At 47.2% G+C, this 18,210-nt stretch overlaps 1 protein-coding gene across 5 annotated transcripts in view; it reads left to right on the top strand.

Annotated features, from left to right (window-relative positions):
- The window catches only part of LOC119166718 (ATP-binding cassette sub-family C member 3), a 308,522-nt gene that overhangs the window by 188,402 nt on the left and 101,910 nt on the right, over positions 1 to 18,210 (top strand). For all 5 annotated transcript variants that reach the window (XM_075882443.1, XM_075882442.1, XM_075882441.1 and 2 more), the window contains 6 exons: positions 1,882 to 2,058; positions 3,955 to 4,122; positions 4,357 to 4,601; positions 4,922 to 5,117; positions 15,259 to 15,475; positions 15,947 to 16,091. In XM_075882443.1, coding sequence (XP_075738558.1) covers positions 1,882 to 2,058; positions 3,955 to 4,122; positions 4,357 to 4,601; positions 4,922 to 5,117; positions 15,259 to 15,475; positions 15,947 to 16,091 — 1,148 coding nt within the window. The remainder of the gene's footprint in view (positions 1 to 1,881; positions 2,059 to 3,954; positions 4,123 to 4,356; positions 4,602 to 4,921; positions 5,118 to 15,258; positions 15,476 to 15,946; positions 16,092 to 18,210) is intronic.

An 18,210-nucleotide genomic window follows, 5' to 3' on the forward strand; every position in this document is an offset into this window, starting at 1 on the left:
CTGACCCGAGGGTCGCGCAATCAAATCCCGGCTGCGGCGGCTGCATTTCCAATGGAGGCGGAAATGTTGTAGGCCCGTGCGCTCAGATTTGGGTGCACGTTAAAGAACCCCAGGTGGTCAAAATTTCCGGAGCCCTCCACTACGGCGTCTCTGATAATCATATGGTGGTTTTGGGACGTTGAACCCCACATATCAGTCAATTTTTGATTAAATGAAAAGAAAACGTTGGCAGCTCAGTCATAGAATAGTTACTCTATGGCTCAGTCGGTAGGGTGCACAACGAGTGCAGTCAAGTTGAGCTATCGTGGGCTCGGCTGTAGTGAATACTGCACGACCGAGCATTTGTCTTGTGTTTTTTTCTGTTATCTTTTAGTGTGTATTTTCCTGAAGTCATTTCTCTGATGAAAACGTCCGTGAAGTCTTTCGTCTTGGAAAAAACGCCAGGCTTGCGCGCAAGGCTCAGCACAGTCAAAGCGAAAGCTAGAAGAGTGGCCTTTCAGAGCCTTTTCTGAACACTCATTGCAAGCACACTTGCTTAATACTCGCGACAGCATTAGTAACAAATTTTTTCGGTAGAATGCCGGCATTCGCTAGACTATTTTGTGTGAATCTTCTGAGAAGTGTGGTATTCGCTAAACACTTGCAAGTAATTTTGTGCCAGTTTCATGCAGTTGCTGACGACGATGAGGTGTTGTGCCTGAAGTGGGCATGCTCCACAGTTTATTAGCTGAACAAAACAAGCTTTTGTAATGGGTCGGAGCATTGGACGACCCACTTGTTACGGTATTCGCACTGTGCGACGACAGCTTGTTCTTTCGTTACTTTAAAGTTCTTTATAAGTCGTATTACCACGATTGCTTTCCAAACATCAAGCGTGCCTAAGGCAAGCTTGCCAACAAGTCCCAAGCACCGGCGTCGCTCAATAAAAAAAAACACCGGCGTAGCTTAGTGGTAGAATACTGGGCTGGCACCCAGTGGACCCAGGTTAAAGCTCTACCGTGTCATTGACGCTAGGTTTTTTTTCTAATTTTGTGCGATGTGGTTACAGGCGGTGGCGGACAACTGCCAGTGATCCGAGTTGTGATCTCATAACAGCTTTTGCTGTAAAATTCGTGATCTGCGCTTGCTTGCTCAGCCGTGCTCAAAGAGTACGAGTGCTCTTCTCAGTGCTGTTGCCTCGTGGCGAAAACATCGACGGCGTTTCTCACGGCACTTGGAGTTAGCGCTTCGGAGTCTCCCGCTTCTCGGACACAGCGGCGGTGTGGCGTTGACTCTGGCAAAAAAAGCTATGCCTGTAACAGAAGCATCTAGATGTTTCAATGCGACAGCGCTGGAGCACACACTCGAAGTGAATAGCAAGTGATTATGTCGATTTCGTTGACCAAGCTAGTTAAGTTGCCCCGTCGTAGTGGTCCAGTGGTGAAGGCACTCGGCTGCTGACCCGCACGTGGTGGGATCAAATCCCGGCTACGGAGGCTTCACATTCGATGGAGGCGAAAGTGCTGTAGGCCTGTTAAGGAACCCCAAGTGGTCGAAAAAACCGGAGCCCTTCACAATGGCGTCTCTCATATACATATGATGACTTTGGGACATTGAAACTTTTATATTAATATTAGGCTAGTTTAGTTCGTTCATGATGCCAGTAAGGAACCGTAAAGGTACCCTACTGATCAATTCAGATTTCATCGTTCCATAGGGAATTTCATAAAATCTGCTTTCGTGAGATCGAGTTTTCATTGCACTGAGAATAGATGACCGTATAGGGCATATAAGTTGAGACACACTGCATTGTGTTCAGTCCACCTCAAAGATCTTCAATGCTGATCGCACCATACAGTCTGACAGTGGGGAAAAATGACCTGACCACGTCGCCCCTCGCAGGGTTCCGTGGCCTACTGCCCTCAGCAGGCGTGGATACAGAACGCCAGCGTTAAGAGCAACATAACGTTTGGACAGCCATTCGACCGCGACCGATATGAGCAGGTGATCGAAGCATGTGCCCTTAAGCAGGACTTGGACATTCTTCCGGGAGGTGATGACACCGAAGTTGGTGAAAAGGTACGTCCTCTTCGATAGCTACCACCCTAACGCATTGACCTTTGTCGGGTAGTACAAGGTGTACAGTGTGTACACTTCCCACGCCAAGGTGAACTGTAGAAGCTCGCCGAGTGTCGGAAAATTGTTCCAAAACATGATCGGCCTGGCTTTGGAAAGTATGCGCTATTAAAAGCTCATGCGTGCCAAGTGGCTTCTAGCATGGTCGTCAATGCCTAGTAATATCCAATCAATCAGCAATCAGTCTGCAATAAATTCGGGAAACTGCTTGGACGAATATATAGTCAGACCCAATGCTTGACCTTGTGATAAGCAAGCGATGACCCAAATGGAATCGATACTAATTCAATTACCAATGCATTACAGAAAATGCTTGGTTGTGTGTAGCTGACCCAAGAACATCTCTACCGATACGTTTTTATAATGAACGGGTTGTCAGCAAGGGTGGATCGACTCATTTTAGGGGAGAGGTCACTTGATGTAACACAGAAATGGTGCACAGGGCTCAGACATTTTTTGGTATTTTAGTAGCACAAGAGCTGCATGGTAGCATAAATACTCTTTATGCCTGATCAGTGGTACCCCTTACTTGTCTTAAGGAGGAATGGGTGGTAGACTAGAAGCACAGAAGAGACAGGGGCGGGGAACTGCTGACGCACGCTTTGGGAGGGGTGCTCTCCCCTACCGCCGCCCCTCTTAATCAGCCACTGGTAACCAGTGAACAACTCATAAATTATAAACGTGCTTGGTCCTGCAACCTTAGGCATGTACAGTGTATACTACAGACAATTTTCCGTAAGACATTTGGGCGCCGTCATCTTGGTCTGTTTGCCGATGTTACCTTGTTTTTGTACATAGCGAAGTAAATTGATGAGGTCATGGAACATGCCCCAACACAACCGTTTTCCTGCATATGTGTCTACTGTAACACAATTTGTTTAACTGTTTATTCTGTAAAAAAAACGCAAAGGTTAACAGCGCAACATGGCGGTACTCATCCAAAAAGTATCAAGTGGTATCGAACGTATGTGAGCAGGACGAGCAGAAGTGTGTAGTCCTGCCATTGCGGCAGCAGCAGAATCCCTGCTTCAAAAAGGCTAAAGAGAAAAAGAAGAAATGTAAGTTGTTCGAAAAATGATTAGTAGTTATCACGTAAAACTATGAGGGTACACACAATCTTAAAAAGGTGCCTTATAAGTACCCATGGTGTTTTCTGCGCCAAGAATACGGTCGTGCTTCTGCTCACAGATTTCAAGAGGACCGGTTCCTACCCTTGCGGTAAAAGCCATGCGAGACCCATACGCCACCTGTGCGATGGGAGTGGTCTACAATATTTCGCTCTCCTGTCGAAGGTTTCACATAGGTCAGGCCAGCAGATGGCAACACTATTGAGTGAAGAAGCATGATCTTTCAATGAAGAATAATCAATTGGCACATTTGCCTATTCACTTCAGCGTGTTTGGACGTGAGGCAAGATTTGATAATAGCACCGTTCTAGGTAGAAGCAAGGAGAGAGTTTAGCGAGAGATGCGTGCCTTATCACGAACAAACAGGATCTGTATTGGCGATACGTCGGTGGCACTGGGTTCTCCTAAATTTATTTTTTGTAGCTTTTTGAAAGAGCACCCCGCATTCAGTGTACGAGGATTGTGCGATATTACGTATGTGTTATTGTACATGTCTGGCATGTTGAATATATTGCGGTAGTTTTACAGGAATATAGTTGGTTCCGGTTTGACGCTCTTTCCTCTCGCCTGCTCTTCCGCGGTGGTTTACCTCGTCCAATTTTCTTGTAACATGCACCAACTATCCCAACAACACGTTTGCTAAAGGGAAAGAAAGAACACATTTTATCGCCTCGTATTTGATGGTATATCAGGAGCCCTTTGCATTGTCCAGGGCATCAATCTTAGCGGTGGTCAGAAGCAACGCATCAGCCTCGCTCGCGCTGTGTACAGCGGCTCGAGCATCTACTTCTTCGACGATCCCCTCAGCGCGGTCGACTCGCACGTCGGCAAGCACATCTTCGACAAGGTCATCGGTCCCAAGGGTCTCCTCAGGAAGAAGGTGGGTGAATATTGTACGCTTGCCATCGCCTATATAGCTACGCTGTTCACAAAAATTCTTCTCAAAAAGGCGCGAGCAACGTTTGCCGTGTAGTATTAACCTTCGTCCTCCTCCTCCCCGGATGAGGGAACCCTACGCAAGCCTATCGTAAAGTTGTAATGATATGTTGGGAAACCTAGGAAATTTTTTTAGGTCGCATCTGCTTAAAATTCACGTGGCGCGTTCTTTCTCCAGACCCGTCTCCTTGTGACTCACCGGCTGTCGGTGCTGCCGCAAGTGGATATGGTCATCGTGCTCAGCGACGGCAAGATCAGTGACGTGGGCACGTATGATGAGCTGCTCACCCGCGGCGGGGCCTTCTCTGACTTCCTCGTTCAGTTCCTGCAAGAAGGCGAAGAGACCGAGGGTGTCTCGGACGAGGACATGCAGCTTCTCGGGGAGATCGTCTCTCAGGTCGGAGCATCCACTGAACTAGCCAGGTGAGTAGATTACCTGGATTGTTACGCCAGAGAATGCGCCTCTCTCCCCGGTAAGAGACAGATCGCTTCGCGAGGGAAAGCGGCGTAGCTCCGGAGTGCGAGACAGTCAGCCAGTATTGTTGCGAGAGGGGCCAGGAGGTCTGAAGCGTTGTAGAAGTGGTTACTTGAAGAAAACGGGCCGAATTTCTTCGCAAACCAGTCGCTTGCCATAGCACTCTCACTGTGTTAAAACTCTGCTCTCTCCTGTACGCAAAATGTTACGATAGTGCTGAAATAGAATATATCGATGGGCCTCTTTGGATCGCATTGTTTGCGTGTAGGCAGTACTCCCGACTGAGTGCCAACGAAAGTGACTCAACCTCGGACACTGAGCGACGTGCCCGGCGTCGCCGCACATCATCTACTCGTAGCGCTGCTGAGAAGTCCATCGTCCAGAGCAAAGTAAAGCCGGAGAAGACGCCCCCTGTGGCTGCCGGAGCCAAACTGACCGAAGAGGAGAGCGCACAAGTTGGATCGGTAAGTCTTTTTTAAAGACGATAGTCTTTTTTTCTGGTACTTTGACGGCAAAAATTTGGGTCTGTCTGTCTGTCTGTCTGTCTGTCTGTCTGTCTGTCTGTCTGTCTGTCTGTCTGTCTGTCTGTCTGTCTGTCTGTCTGTCTGTCTGTCTGTCTGTCTGTCTGTCTGTCTGTCTGTCTGTCTGTCTGTCTGTCTGTCTGTCTGTCTGTCTGTCGTAACAATGCCCCAAACAGCACCAAGCGATGCGCCAAATGGCCAACCCCATCCGCAGCGCCCACCAATATTGCTCAAGTTTCAGCGTTCATACTTGTGTGATTGTCAATTAGCAAATGATGATTGTGCATATCCGAGGCACCATAACAGCAGGTCAATATTCTGTATGTGCGGTTTTATACTGGATAAGACACGTGTAAGTAATTCTAAGGGTCATAGTGTTTATCACGGTGCGCTGATAGTGCAACGCGAGGCTCAAAACGGCATGAGTTTCCAACGCTTTGCTAAGACGACACGGTGGTGGCACATGCCCGTCGCTTTGCGTTCTACACCTTATCTCCTCCGAGACAGTCGAGCATCCCAGAAGTGGTTATAAGAGGGAAAAAAAGAGAAAAGTGAGCCCCCTAACTGTCTGCACCAGGGTGCGACACCTCAACAGTAGCTCACAAGGGATGGGGGTGAGAGGGATCAAAAGAATAGGAGTAAAGGTATATATATAGCGAGAGATGCGCTGGTACAGCGAGCGAGGACATATGAGGTATAGGAGAGATTGGAAAGATCAAAACAGGTCACAGGAGTCCGAGGACGGGGCACCACTTGCGAGAGGTCTTGTCGGCGTCAGGAGATGGCGTAGGGCAAGTCCAGTAGGTCAGAGCTACGCTGTTGTCGGAGATCAGTGTCAGGAGATGACGTAGGGCCAGCCCAGTCGGCCAGAGCTACGCTGGCGTCGTAGATCACGAGGGCGCAACCGGTCGGCATGGAATTCAGCGAACGAGTTCCCCGGCGCGCATCTTTCTCCGTGGGCGCGCACGCCTTCCTTTGTTTTCGAAGATGAATGCCAGATAGCATTCGTGTCAAACGTGCCTTGATGCGCTCGTTCGCCTTCGCTGCAAGGATCGGGACTCTCTAACACAGCGCTTTCGGAATACGATTCACCGATTTTCTCGCGCAGAAAATCCAATAAACGTTTTGTTCACTCTCTCCACATGCAAGCCTATTGTCGTTCGACGACATTTTCAGTGAAACATGCCGATACGGGCCAATTTTTTAAAGGTTTCACCATGATGTGTGCAAATGAATGCGTCACAATGTTTGTATTGCTTAAGCGTTTTTTTTCGCACTAGCATATATTTCGCACAGCATCCAACTAGCTAGCCCTGTAGGGTTTTATCGTGATGTTGCCACAACGTCGCTGAACATACTATCACTGCAGTGAAGTACTCGGAGATGAAACCAGTCCACCTGCCTGGTGCACTCTGTTGCATTGGTATGAATTAATGCTCTAAAAAAGTTGGATCTCGATGCTTTCGATGTTGCTTAGCTGCCACTTGCCTGTCGGCTCAGAATGACGTTGCGTCGTGGAGATTCGGGCTTAGCAAGAAGGCCTCAATTTAAAGCAGCAATGGCAGAGTGAAGAATGATTCACAGCCAACTGAAAGCCGCTGGTGGGAATAAATTCTGTGTTCGACAGGTTGTCGATTATTCATTGCTTGTTTTGCGGCATTCCATATAACCTTCACGCGAGCAAATGCTCAAGCATAATTTTTATGGCCGAATCAATCTGAGCCTGTTTAAACTACATTTTCTTTGCATTTCCGTCGTCTTCAGCTAAACAATACCGGCTCAGTTATTGGTTCCTACACTTACGTCAGGGCCAGCATAGCACTTAGTGGCCAGATTTGCAGAGACATGAGGCTCGCTCAATAAATTGTTTTTAGGTGCTCTCGTTATACTAAAGACGATGGTATATTAGGCATTGATGCATGAGGATTACATTTAACCGATGCTAAAGCAGCCTGAAGTACGGCACTTCCGTGCTCTGAGAGCGCAATCAGTACGAAAAGTGTGGTTCAGGCTGACGCTGTTCTTTCCATGCCAAAAATTTCATTCTACGTTTATTCAACATGAAAGTATGGCCTGAATCTTTCCCCGGCCATGCAAATTCAAAACCGGTGCTTTTACTTGGTCATGCTAGTGACAAACGATGTGAACACTTCATCATCGTATTTGGGCCCTACTTCACACGTACAAATTTTCCCGTTAATTCTTTTTTCCTTGAAATATCAATAAGTGGAACAAGTTGCCTTATGAAGCGTTCTGTGAGAATAATTACCTGGATGTTCACAATATGTAACTTTCTTTCCTTAACACTACAAGTCAAGCTCTCGGCTATCTCACAGTGCACCTAGTTTGCATTCTATAGCTGCGATTATATTATCTTGCTGTCATCTGAATTATTTTTCCTGTGTTCAATTGTTTAGCGTGTTTTTATTGCTTGAAGTTTTCTTGTAACAGGGTCAAACTGTGAATTACCTTTCGTTATGCCCCCTGCTTGGCTTTTCGACCGCAGTATATTGTAAATAAAAAAATAAAAATAAATTAGGTAATTGTACCTAAAAAAGTCAGCTTCGAGTATATATGGCGTCGTAAGCTTTTGTGTGTGTGTGTGTGTGTGTGTGTGTGTGTGTGTGTGTGTGTGTGTGTGTGTGTGTGTGTGTGTGTGTGTGTGTGTGTGTGTGTGTGTGTGTGTGTGTGTGTGGTTTTGACCTTTAGGCGTGCCACCAGTACTTCAAGTGGATTTCGATCTTGTCAAATTCCAAGGCCTGTTTCATTGACCACAACTTTCGCGTGGATCCTTTAGGAGTTGTCTGGAGTTAAGCCTCTAGTCTTCCTTGTAATTTTGATCCTCTAGGAAAGCGAGCCCAGCTTTACCTGATTCTTGCTTGACTTTCACTTTAGTGAATCAGAAATTTTGTCAGCCGGTCTGTGCTTCAGAGGTTATTTGTGAGTGCATGATCCAGAGAAATCTCGCATACGAAGGAATCGCAGTTTCGGTCAACTAAATGAACATATTCACTTCATAGGGGGCGGACGGCGTAAACACAAATTATTAAACAGCAATTTTTCACAGGTAATCACAACTCTCGTATTTCTCAGGCGCCCTTAACTGCAGGTAAAATACCGTTTAACTTTAAAACTTTAAAGGTAATTTCAATTTACCAAAAGGCATATAGAAATAGTCTAACTCTCATTCAATCTGCTTAACCAGCCTTCGTATTGTCCTGCCTTACGTGAACGTCATTTGGGATCTAACCAGCCATTTTGAGTTAAATGTTCTTTTAGAACCGGCCTGGCTCGAGAAAAAGATTTACATGGAAAACACAAGCTACTGATTGCCACGGGATGAATTTCAGGCTCGCTTATTTGTAGGTTTTTTTTAAAGCATTCGAGAGTGTCGCCCTAGGATGTCCCTGCGCAGAAACCTCGTATCACTTAGCTTCAATTTTTCGGCTCCGAAACCTGTTTCACATGAAATTCACCATCATCGATGATGCTTCATCTCGCGTTATTCACGTCAAAAGATAGGATATACACTTCGGTGCGCTGTCGTATTGCATACTTATTACCTACTTGCCTTCCCGAATAACATCGGCAATCAGATAGTTCGTGAATCACAGTGCAGGGAAATTCATTCTGGCAGCGACCACGGCGCGCATCGGCCGCTCGTCGCACTGCAGGCGTGCGTGAGTTGCGGATAACTGGTTCGGATGCTGAAACCCCGAATTTTGGTCGGAAGCTCCACTTGTGATGAAGGCCTTAGCAAGGGTGCACAATAAACTATAACTTGCTGAAAGTCTTTTGTTATTTATTATGCGCCTAACTTATCATGGCCTAAAAAAGAGATAACCACAAAAGTGGCGCAATCATTAGCCTGTCTCAAGCATAATCTTCGCCTGAAAACTGAAGCTGCTCGCAAGATCAACTGCCAAACGATTGTGTGCTTTGGGCTGGAATCTGCCACCTGGTTACATCACTAAGATTGTCTTGTCAATTCCTTTGAAGCTTTTCACAATTGTGCTGGACGCTTCGACGTCCGTGATCTAGTATATAGTATAACAAAAATAAAGCAACAAGGTGAAATCCCGTGGTTTCGCCATACGTCCGCAAGCTTGCACATGGTGTTAAAGAAGCGGCCAAAAATTTGGGGGATTTTGCTTATCGCACTGAGAACTGTCCTGCGTTGTTTTCCCGACTGTTCGAAATATTGGCAGCTGTGGCACAAACCAAAAACGAAAAGTTCCTGAGTGCAAGATGCAGGTAGTCTACGAGCTTGTGTTGAGCTGTGGCAGTGTATATGTGGGCCAAATGGGAAGATGCGTGAATACGCACCAGTACCAGCATTTGTATGCTGCAATTTAAGATACTGGACAACCCTTGCCGGTGCATTCTAGGCCTAGTGCTCATTGCAAGCCACTCAGTGAGCAAACATAACTCTTGGGGCGTGTTAGAGAAAAGGGCACGTGAAATATTGAACGCGTCGGTGATCTTGAGGCTTGGTCCAGATAAGTGCTTTAGTGAGCCTTACTACTGTCCACAAAAAATAGCCAGAAATTTTAAGGTAGATAAAGTGCCTTGAACTTAGTGCGTAATACTTTTGCGAGGTCTTGCGCGCGTGTGTTCTTGTGCGCCTTACTTGTGCGCTTGACTTGTTCTTGTGCGCTTGACTTGACGCTATGCTTGACTCGAGTAGATGCGATGGAAGCAACAAATACCAACAGTACCTTCAACCAGTACTGGGGCATCATCGTACCGCCACTTGTTCAAGGCCCTCACCGTCTTTAGCGTCAACAACAGCAAGCAACGCAGAAGACAAGGCTGTGAAGAGACGAGCATAGGACGCTGAACGCAAGCACTTGAAGCGAGCTGTGGATCCTTCACTCGGGGTACCAGAAGCAGCTGCAAAACGGCAACGCCGAGCTACGCATTCCGAACTTCATGCACGAGAAGCAGCGGCGAAACGTGAGCAGTGAGCTTTAAGATCAGAGGTACGTGAGCGAGAAGCAGCGTGCGAACGTCTTCAACAAAAGGCGGTTGCAAACGCTGCTCGGGAACGTGAGCGTGCCACGAATGTGGTGGAGCGAGCCAAGCTGTTTGGGCAGCCGGCTACTCGTTTCAAACGCGAAGCGAACTCCGACAAAGCCATGGTCGACGAGTTTCGAAAACTCCGAAATTGCCGCTTGCAAACCGTCACGCACCGCTACTTCGACTCCGTCCAAGAACAAGAGAAGTGACGTGTACGATCGGGGGGCGCGCGAAGGTTTACGCTCGCTTCTAACGTGCCATCACTGGGTGCTCACGCGCTGGACGTTGCACGAGATCCCGTGTTCGGTAGAGTGGACGTGCTGTGTCTAACGGAGACGTTGAATAACGCCGGTATTAGTACAAACGGTGTAGTAGACGTTGCCGGGTTCGACGCGGTAGTGAGTGCGCGTGCCGTCTCCTTTCGCCATGCTGGCGGCGTGGACGTGTACCTCATACGACGGGCATCCTTCTGTCCCGAGCTACTCCCACAGCTGCAACCGCTACTCAACCTCAGCAGCAGCAGCTACCACCGGCAACGCTCTACCCCACACAACGACCACGACGACCACTTCAGGTTCAGCGGCAAGGATGGTGAATACTGTGTCGTCACCCTGGTTGGTAACGTCTACGGTGATTCTACCGAGCATGCTGCTAGGTCGTCCACTACACAGTGCCAGCGACAACTATGGCGTCGGAGCCAACGACGGTGTAAGGGTTACCATCATGACAATCTACCTAGCGCCCAACCTCGCTCAAATGCTAGTCAACGCGTACGTCGACCATGCAATGAACAGCGTGTACGCGCGTTTGCGCAAATCTGACCCTTTCGTGCTTGTTGGACAATTCAACGTCTACATACGCAAAGACGATTGGTTAGTCGACTAGATGTGCACTCCACACGGGCTGTACTGCGTGTCCAACAACAACGTCGACAACGGCAACCAGCCCACCACCATCAATGGCAGTTGTATCGACTTCGTAATCACCAGTCACGCAATCGCACGACCGCTCCTCAGAGACTGCACTTCAGCGACCACAAAGCAGTCATCCTCTCCGTCCAATAAAACGACGCCACCAAGCAATAAAGACACCCTCTAACTTAACACTCTTTGACTTCACATCTCATTCATGCCGTAAATAAGAATAATAAATTTGAAAAACAATTAAGCATTCCCAAACCATACCCAATTACGCAACCTTCCCGAGATACCCCCCCCCCCTCTCTGCGGCACATTTACTCAAGCTCCCCCTTCCCCCCTGGGAAGATGCGGGCGCCTTTTTGTTTTCTTTCTTGAGTTTTCATTGATATAGATACGTATACATATATGGTGAAAGACGGCGGTAGCGGAGAGGGCGAAAAACCAGCTGAGACTGCACATATAATTGCAATCACAATAAAACATACAACAAAAAGAGGTCTGCTTCTTTTTTCAGTTTTTTAACATGAGAATGTTTTATGCCGGGGTCTTCCACGGCTTCGCTGACTCATTTCCGTTACGGATGCGACGTCCTAAAGTATACGCTAAGCAATTAAAAAATAAATGAAGGCAAGAAGCGGTCGCCCGCACACGAACCGCTATTCGCAGTACACGGCGCTAACCACTATACCTGAGAGCTTGCTTTGTTGTTGTTGTGGTGAATGCTAATGGCGGCCATTTGTATACACCTGACATCTTACGGCGCTCTTTAGAGCTTCGAAATTTTAGCGCGTCTTCGTTATCAGTAGAAAAATGGCGAGACGTACTTGAGTTGGTCGCGCTGCATAATGTCGTCGCCTCCACGTTGCGTGGTCTCTTCCACCGTGCTCTCTCCTGCGCGCGTGCTTATCAGACTCGTAATTCGGGAGAGGACTAAGTTCACTTCACTCTGTGCCGTGGCCGCGTTTGCGTAAGGAGCGCGCTGCCGAAAGACGGCGATGGAAAAGCAGTGACAATTCACGCTTCTTCTGTGTATACTTGTTCGCTTGTTTCGTACGACTGTCTTTGTGTTTGAATAGTGCAGCTTTATATATCAAGCTATAATAAGTGTTAGTCCATGCTCGTCCAGTCAATGCTAATATCGTGCATGATTTCTGCTTGAAGTGTGCGTTGCAAGTTTCCAGCTGCTTGCCATTCTCAACGTGTCTTTGCAATTTGGTGCTGTTGCTGAAACAATGTACAATAAACTCAACTACCGCGGTGAAGACATGTTTCACTTTCGTGCTATACAGATTTCTATATAGAAAGATCAGGCACATTTTATTCTTCTTTTCTGGATACCTCTTACTTATTGCTGTTCTGGACATCTTTACGCACTTTTCCTGGCACTGAAGGCTGCGTGTTGCCTAGCGCACAAAAATAACCCGAAGTGCGTATCGCCTTATTGAATTAAAGCATGCTCACTTTTAAATAAAATAAGCTCTTCCTACTTTGGCGGCAACTGTCCCATATTTGTTTATCCTGTAAGCGCTGGCCTATGGATATCAACTGCGATTTTTTAGTGTTGCGCCCTAGTTAGAGGCTGACCGTAAATTGAATCTCAACACCACGTAGTGTGCATGGAAATTTTTGTTCCCGGCTGAACTCGTACTACTTCGGTTACGCTTCTTTTAAACCAAAATGGCTGAATTGAAAAGAAGGTAAGTACGTACTTCAGTCACGAATACGGCATTGTGAAACATAGCCTAATAAATTGCAAAGAAAAAATTGCCCGCAGCTTCCCTCGGGGGAACATTGAGGAGGATGCGGAGCATATAATTGGTTAACGGGGTGTTAAAGTGCGACTTACTTGGGTCGATGGCTAAATTGGTTAACGTGGTTGTGAAATGGCGTGTTAAATTGCGACTTACTTGGGTCGATGGCTAAATTGGTTAACGTGGTTGTAGGAGGGGGTGTTAAATGAGTGAACACGTACACACGTATGCGAAAGGGCGGCGCTGGTCGAAGGGACGTCGATCATTGTGTTTGTGGATTCGTTGGAATTCATTTCACCGCGACCTTGGACGTCGACGCGCCGTACAAACCAACCGACGAGCGGCAACTGAGCGAGCGAGCGCTGACCTTGAGTATATATACAGCGCGACTGCGCATGCACTGTCAGCTGTCGAATGTTCGAGAAGGGGGAGAAGCGCAACGGCGCATGCGCGCGCGTCAGCTGCCGATGTTCTCGAAGCGTGACGGCGCATGCGCGCTACATTATACAGCTAGCAAATGTTCGTGAAGAGAAGCGCACGCGGTGTGTAGAGAAGGAAGGGTGCACAGATGGTGGAGGAGTGAAGCGCACGCGGTGTGTAGAGGAAGAAGGGATGCACAGATGGTGGAAGAAGGAGGAGGAAGTTTGCGGACGGCGCCGCACTACAAGCCTCGAGTATTAGATGCTCCGCATCTAAAAAACCAAGAAAATATTCTTGAATGAGGCGTCGAACAATGAACCTTTCAATTTGCAGCACTAACCACTAGACCACAAAGCAGGCGTTGTGAAAGATGCGAACGGCAAGCCATTTATATACACCATGTACCGTTGGTGGTCCTCAGAGCTACGTAACCTCAGCGCATTTTCGTCATTAATAGAAAAATGACGCGAGAGGCGCGCGTAGAGTAACTGTACATGGTTCCTACGGGAGCGTAGGGCTTTAGCGTTGGGCGCACTCGCTCAAAAGGTGGCAGCCCCGCGGCAGCCCACACGTTGCTATGCACGCGCACCTCCACGTGGCATGTCGCAAGTGGTGCTATCTGGCGTGGTCGCTCACTTGCGCGCGCGTCTATCTCGAGATTCAGGTGGTTTGCACGCTTGTGCTTCCCCCTCAAGTTCACTTTGAAGTTACACTGGTAAAGAAGCAGGAATGTCCCTTCACCTGCTGCCATGGCTCTCGTTTACGAAAAGCTCTCGCCGCTCATACACGAAGGAAGGATTGTGGCAGCTGTTCTCACTTGCTTGTGTATATTTGTGCGCTCATTTCGTGCTTCTTTATTTCCGCATGGACTGCGTGCTTAAGTGTCGAGCTGTGACAGCAGGTTGCCCACGCTTGTCCTGTGTATTTTCATTTTGTGCGTACTTTCTGCTTGAGGTGCGCGCGGCAATTTCTGAGCTGCTTGCCGTTATTCGTTGCTGTAGCATTCATTTGTTTGCACTTGTGGCGAAACAGAGAGCAATAAACCCTCAACTACCTCTGTGAAGACACGTTTCACTTTTGGTTATACCGATCCCTATAAGTAGGAATCAGCCACGTTTCTTCTATTATTCACATGCGAATAACTCGAAGAATGAAAAAAGAAGACAAAGCTAAGGAACGAACGTGTGCGTCTGTGTTCGTCAGCTTTCTTTTGCAACATGGGCAGGTGACTAGCTGAAACAAGTCAATTATATGTGGCAATTCGTTTACTGCACCCTGAAACCACTTTGCCTTTAATTCAAGTTTTAAGTTTACTTCAGGTTATAGTGCAGGGAAGAGAACATTGCACGAAATAGATATACAAGAGGCGGTACGAAAGGCCAAGGCTGCAGGGGGACCTCATAAGGAAAATTGCATAACAAGAATTACCCAATTACCAGTAACAGTGTAAACAGAAAGATGAGTAAATTGATAAACCAAAACCAAGATGCAAGTAAAGAAATAGTGGCATAAACAATATAAGGAACAAAAAACTTCTATTAGTTATTCTGGCTGTCAATCGTGCATTGTAGAGCTGTGTGCTCTGATGGTGACTAGCTTCACCGCATATTTTGTGTGACTGTGCAGTTCCGACCAAGACGTTGGTTTCTGCATGCAAAAAGTATTTTGCCTCCTCGAATTATCTACTTGGCTGGGCACACTTTTGTGAATTATTCATAATGACTTTGTAGTTTTTAATCATTCAGGTCTTTTTCGGTGATGCTACGTCATCGTCTGGTCCGAAAGGTACATATCGGTTGACGACACACCACAACTACATAACTTTCCTTGATAAATAAAGAAATTTTGCAACTAAACTCATTAGTTTGTTTACGAGTCATGCTTTCAGACGTTTGCCTATACGCTCCGGTGCAATCTTTTCCATTTCGCAGCAGTGAGGTAAGTTTTATAGACTACTCGCCTTTTGCGTCGCAGGTGAAGTGGTGGGTGTATCTTGCGTACATCAAGGCCATGGGCAAGTGGCTGACGGCGCTCACCTTCGTCTCATACGTCTTCTCCCACGCCTTCAACATAATGGGCAGCTACTGGCTCAGCCTGTGGAGCAACGACGCCCTCGACCCCGTGCTGGCCACCGATCCGCAACAGCGAAACTTCCGTCTCGGCATGTACGCCATGTACGGCATCGTCGAGAGTGAGTACCTTCGGACGAGTGTGCTTGTCGAACAGAAAGACTGTTTTGAGGCAAGCTTAATCGAAATCAAAACAGAGCAAATATGGGAAGTACGGCGGACGTAATTTTCCACGTTATATTGTGGTGACCGTTATCAAGTCGGAGCTAATAAAGTTGGGATGACTGCAAAAATCGTCTACCTATATACGTCCGCGTTGATTGTGCGAGAGTACCCAGTATCAATTATGCAGCACGACATCTGTAAGGTAGTTTCGTGCAAAGTGAGTCAAAATTATTTGCTGTTGCTTAGTTAGCACGTTCATTAATTTACGATGCAAGTGAAAATCGTCCTTGTTATCACTGGTCCATATAGGCTTAACAGTTCAACTGAGTCCAGAATTTATCAAACGTTTGTGTTAGTTGCGCCATAACTATTCCCTCATAGTTACCGAATTGGGTGTTGATAGCGTGTCATCCCGCGTTCTCTCGCAGCCATGTTCATCCTGGTGGGCAGCATTTCCCTGAATCTTGCTGCACTGCGGGGAAGCAAGATCTTGCACGCTGGGATGCTGGATCGCGTGCTCTGCTCTCCTATGTCTTTCTTCGACACCACACCCATGGGCAGGATCTTGAACCGGTGTGAATCGCTTCTCTGCATGCCACATACTACTCACCGTTCGTGAATTGTCATTATAAATGTTCAACAGAAGCGCTTTTTGCCGTTCTGAGATGAGAAACGTAGTCTTTGTAGCTTCACGAGAACACATAACTGCTTTAAATTCGTTTTTATTTCACAATTCTAGAAGTTGGCTCGAGCTTGAATATTCCTCCGGAGTGTACTAAGTGAATTTCTACTTGTTGACATATATTTGTTTTGTGCCTCTATCGAAAACGTTGCTTCTGTACTTTACTTCATAACAATTAAGGTTTCAAGTGCCTGATCGAACACTGGGCGAACTGAAAACGTGGTGAGAGACTGTGGGGTCTTGAAATGGGACACCATGCTCTCGGCACGAACGGAAACACACAGCAGACGCGGTCGTACCAAAGCCAAGGATGTGTTTATTTAAATCTCTCTGAACGACGATATCATAAGCCGTTTCAAAATACATTAGGTGTGATCAACACTCCGAAACAACCTTACACAGTATTCTACAAAACTCAACACTAACACAAGGCGGCATCATCAATGATTGACTCACCATAAGGTCTCACGGAAGACGACCCATGGTGCCATCGACCACGGACCCGCTGTGAGAGACTACCTCTCGTTTTAGCCGCCACACGCCAAGAAAGAACCATTAAACTCACTCCTCACTCTGCCAGCCAGCATCGCCAGCAGGCGTCACTGCTCACGCTGCCGCGTTAAGCATGATAATGATAATTATGGTAAAGTCTCGCGAGCACAACGCCACCTACCACTCAACTGTTGTGATCCATAACTGCGATTTATGCGAGAGCCACGTGCTCCGCGATGCGCAAATGACCTTACACAGGGCGTTAACACCTCCACATCTCCCCAACCTTATTTGAAGTCATACCTCCAAAATAAAAAAAAGAAATCGACTACACAAGCTCTAGCTAAAGAGGACAACACATGCCCCAAAAAATGATTGTGCCCCGCGGCACTGCCGAAGATCAACACTGCTGCACTGTACGGCTTGATGACTTTACCGCAGAACCGGTTCCACAACAGCAGGTCAGCAACGTGGCCGTCGGAACGAGGAACAGTTGATCGCGCCAAAACGTCTTATGGTTGCGGGCACCATTCAAGAGGACACAGGACTGCAGGCAGTTGTGCAGGTCTCAAGTATTTCCATCGCCCGAGCTCACGACCGCATTCTCGGCCAATGGTCAGAACGATGCGCAGATGACATCCAGCTCCGGAATAAATCAATGCTGCTGCATACACTCGAAACACTCGACTGAACAATGCAGTACGGCAAAGGAAATGGAGCTTCGGGATCCTCGCTCACGTGGTGCGGGGGTCATTACTGCTAGCAAGTACATCAGCAGCGACCAAGGCGCCCAGCTCAAATAAAACAAAAGTCGCTTTTCTTAACTCGTGTATTGCAAGATAAAAAAATGAGGGAAGCAGAGAGAAACATCCACCTACACTCAAGGCAAAATGGCCTTAAAAGGCAAAATGGTGTTAAAAGGCTGTGTGGTTCGTGCTTTTGGGGACTAATGGGGCGGCCAGAACCATTAATCCATTCAAGGACTAATGGCACCAGGTATAACAGTTAGTCCCCACAAATGAGCTCTAGAGACTAATATTTAGTGCCCGCAGACGAGCTCCAGAGACTAACGTTTAGTCCTCACATTCACACCTCAGTGAGTAACCGTTAGTCCCGGAATTCACCTCAAAGGCATAATATTTAGTCATCACTTCTGCCCCTTAAAGAGCAACTGTTAATCCCCACATTTACACCTTACCGAGCAACCGTTAGTCCTCACAGCTGCACCTTGCTGGATGAACGGTTGATCCACTCAAATACTCCAATAAGATGAACTTTTTGTCCCCAATTCAAACAATGTTTTTTGTTTATTTTCCGCCAGGCCTACTACTTCTTTCGCCTGTTTTTCTGCGCAGTGAGCAACACATTGCGCAGAAAAGAACACGCGAAAAAGTAGTTGGCCACCTATGTGTAACTGCTTTCGCAGTCACGGCAACAACGAACGACAAAAGTGAGACATCGAAATCTTTTATTTTTCGACATACACATGAAGTTTCTCTATTCTTTTAAGTGAATTCA

Source organism: Rhipicephalus microplus, unplaced genomic scaffold, assembly GCF_043290135.1.
Source record: "Rhipicephalus microplus isolate Deutch F79 unplaced genomic scaffold, USDA_Rmic scaffold_12, whole genome shotgun sequence".
Classification (NCBI taxonomy): domain Eukaryota; kingdom Metazoa; phylum Arthropoda; class Arachnida; order Ixodida; family Ixodidae; genus Rhipicephalus; species Rhipicephalus microplus.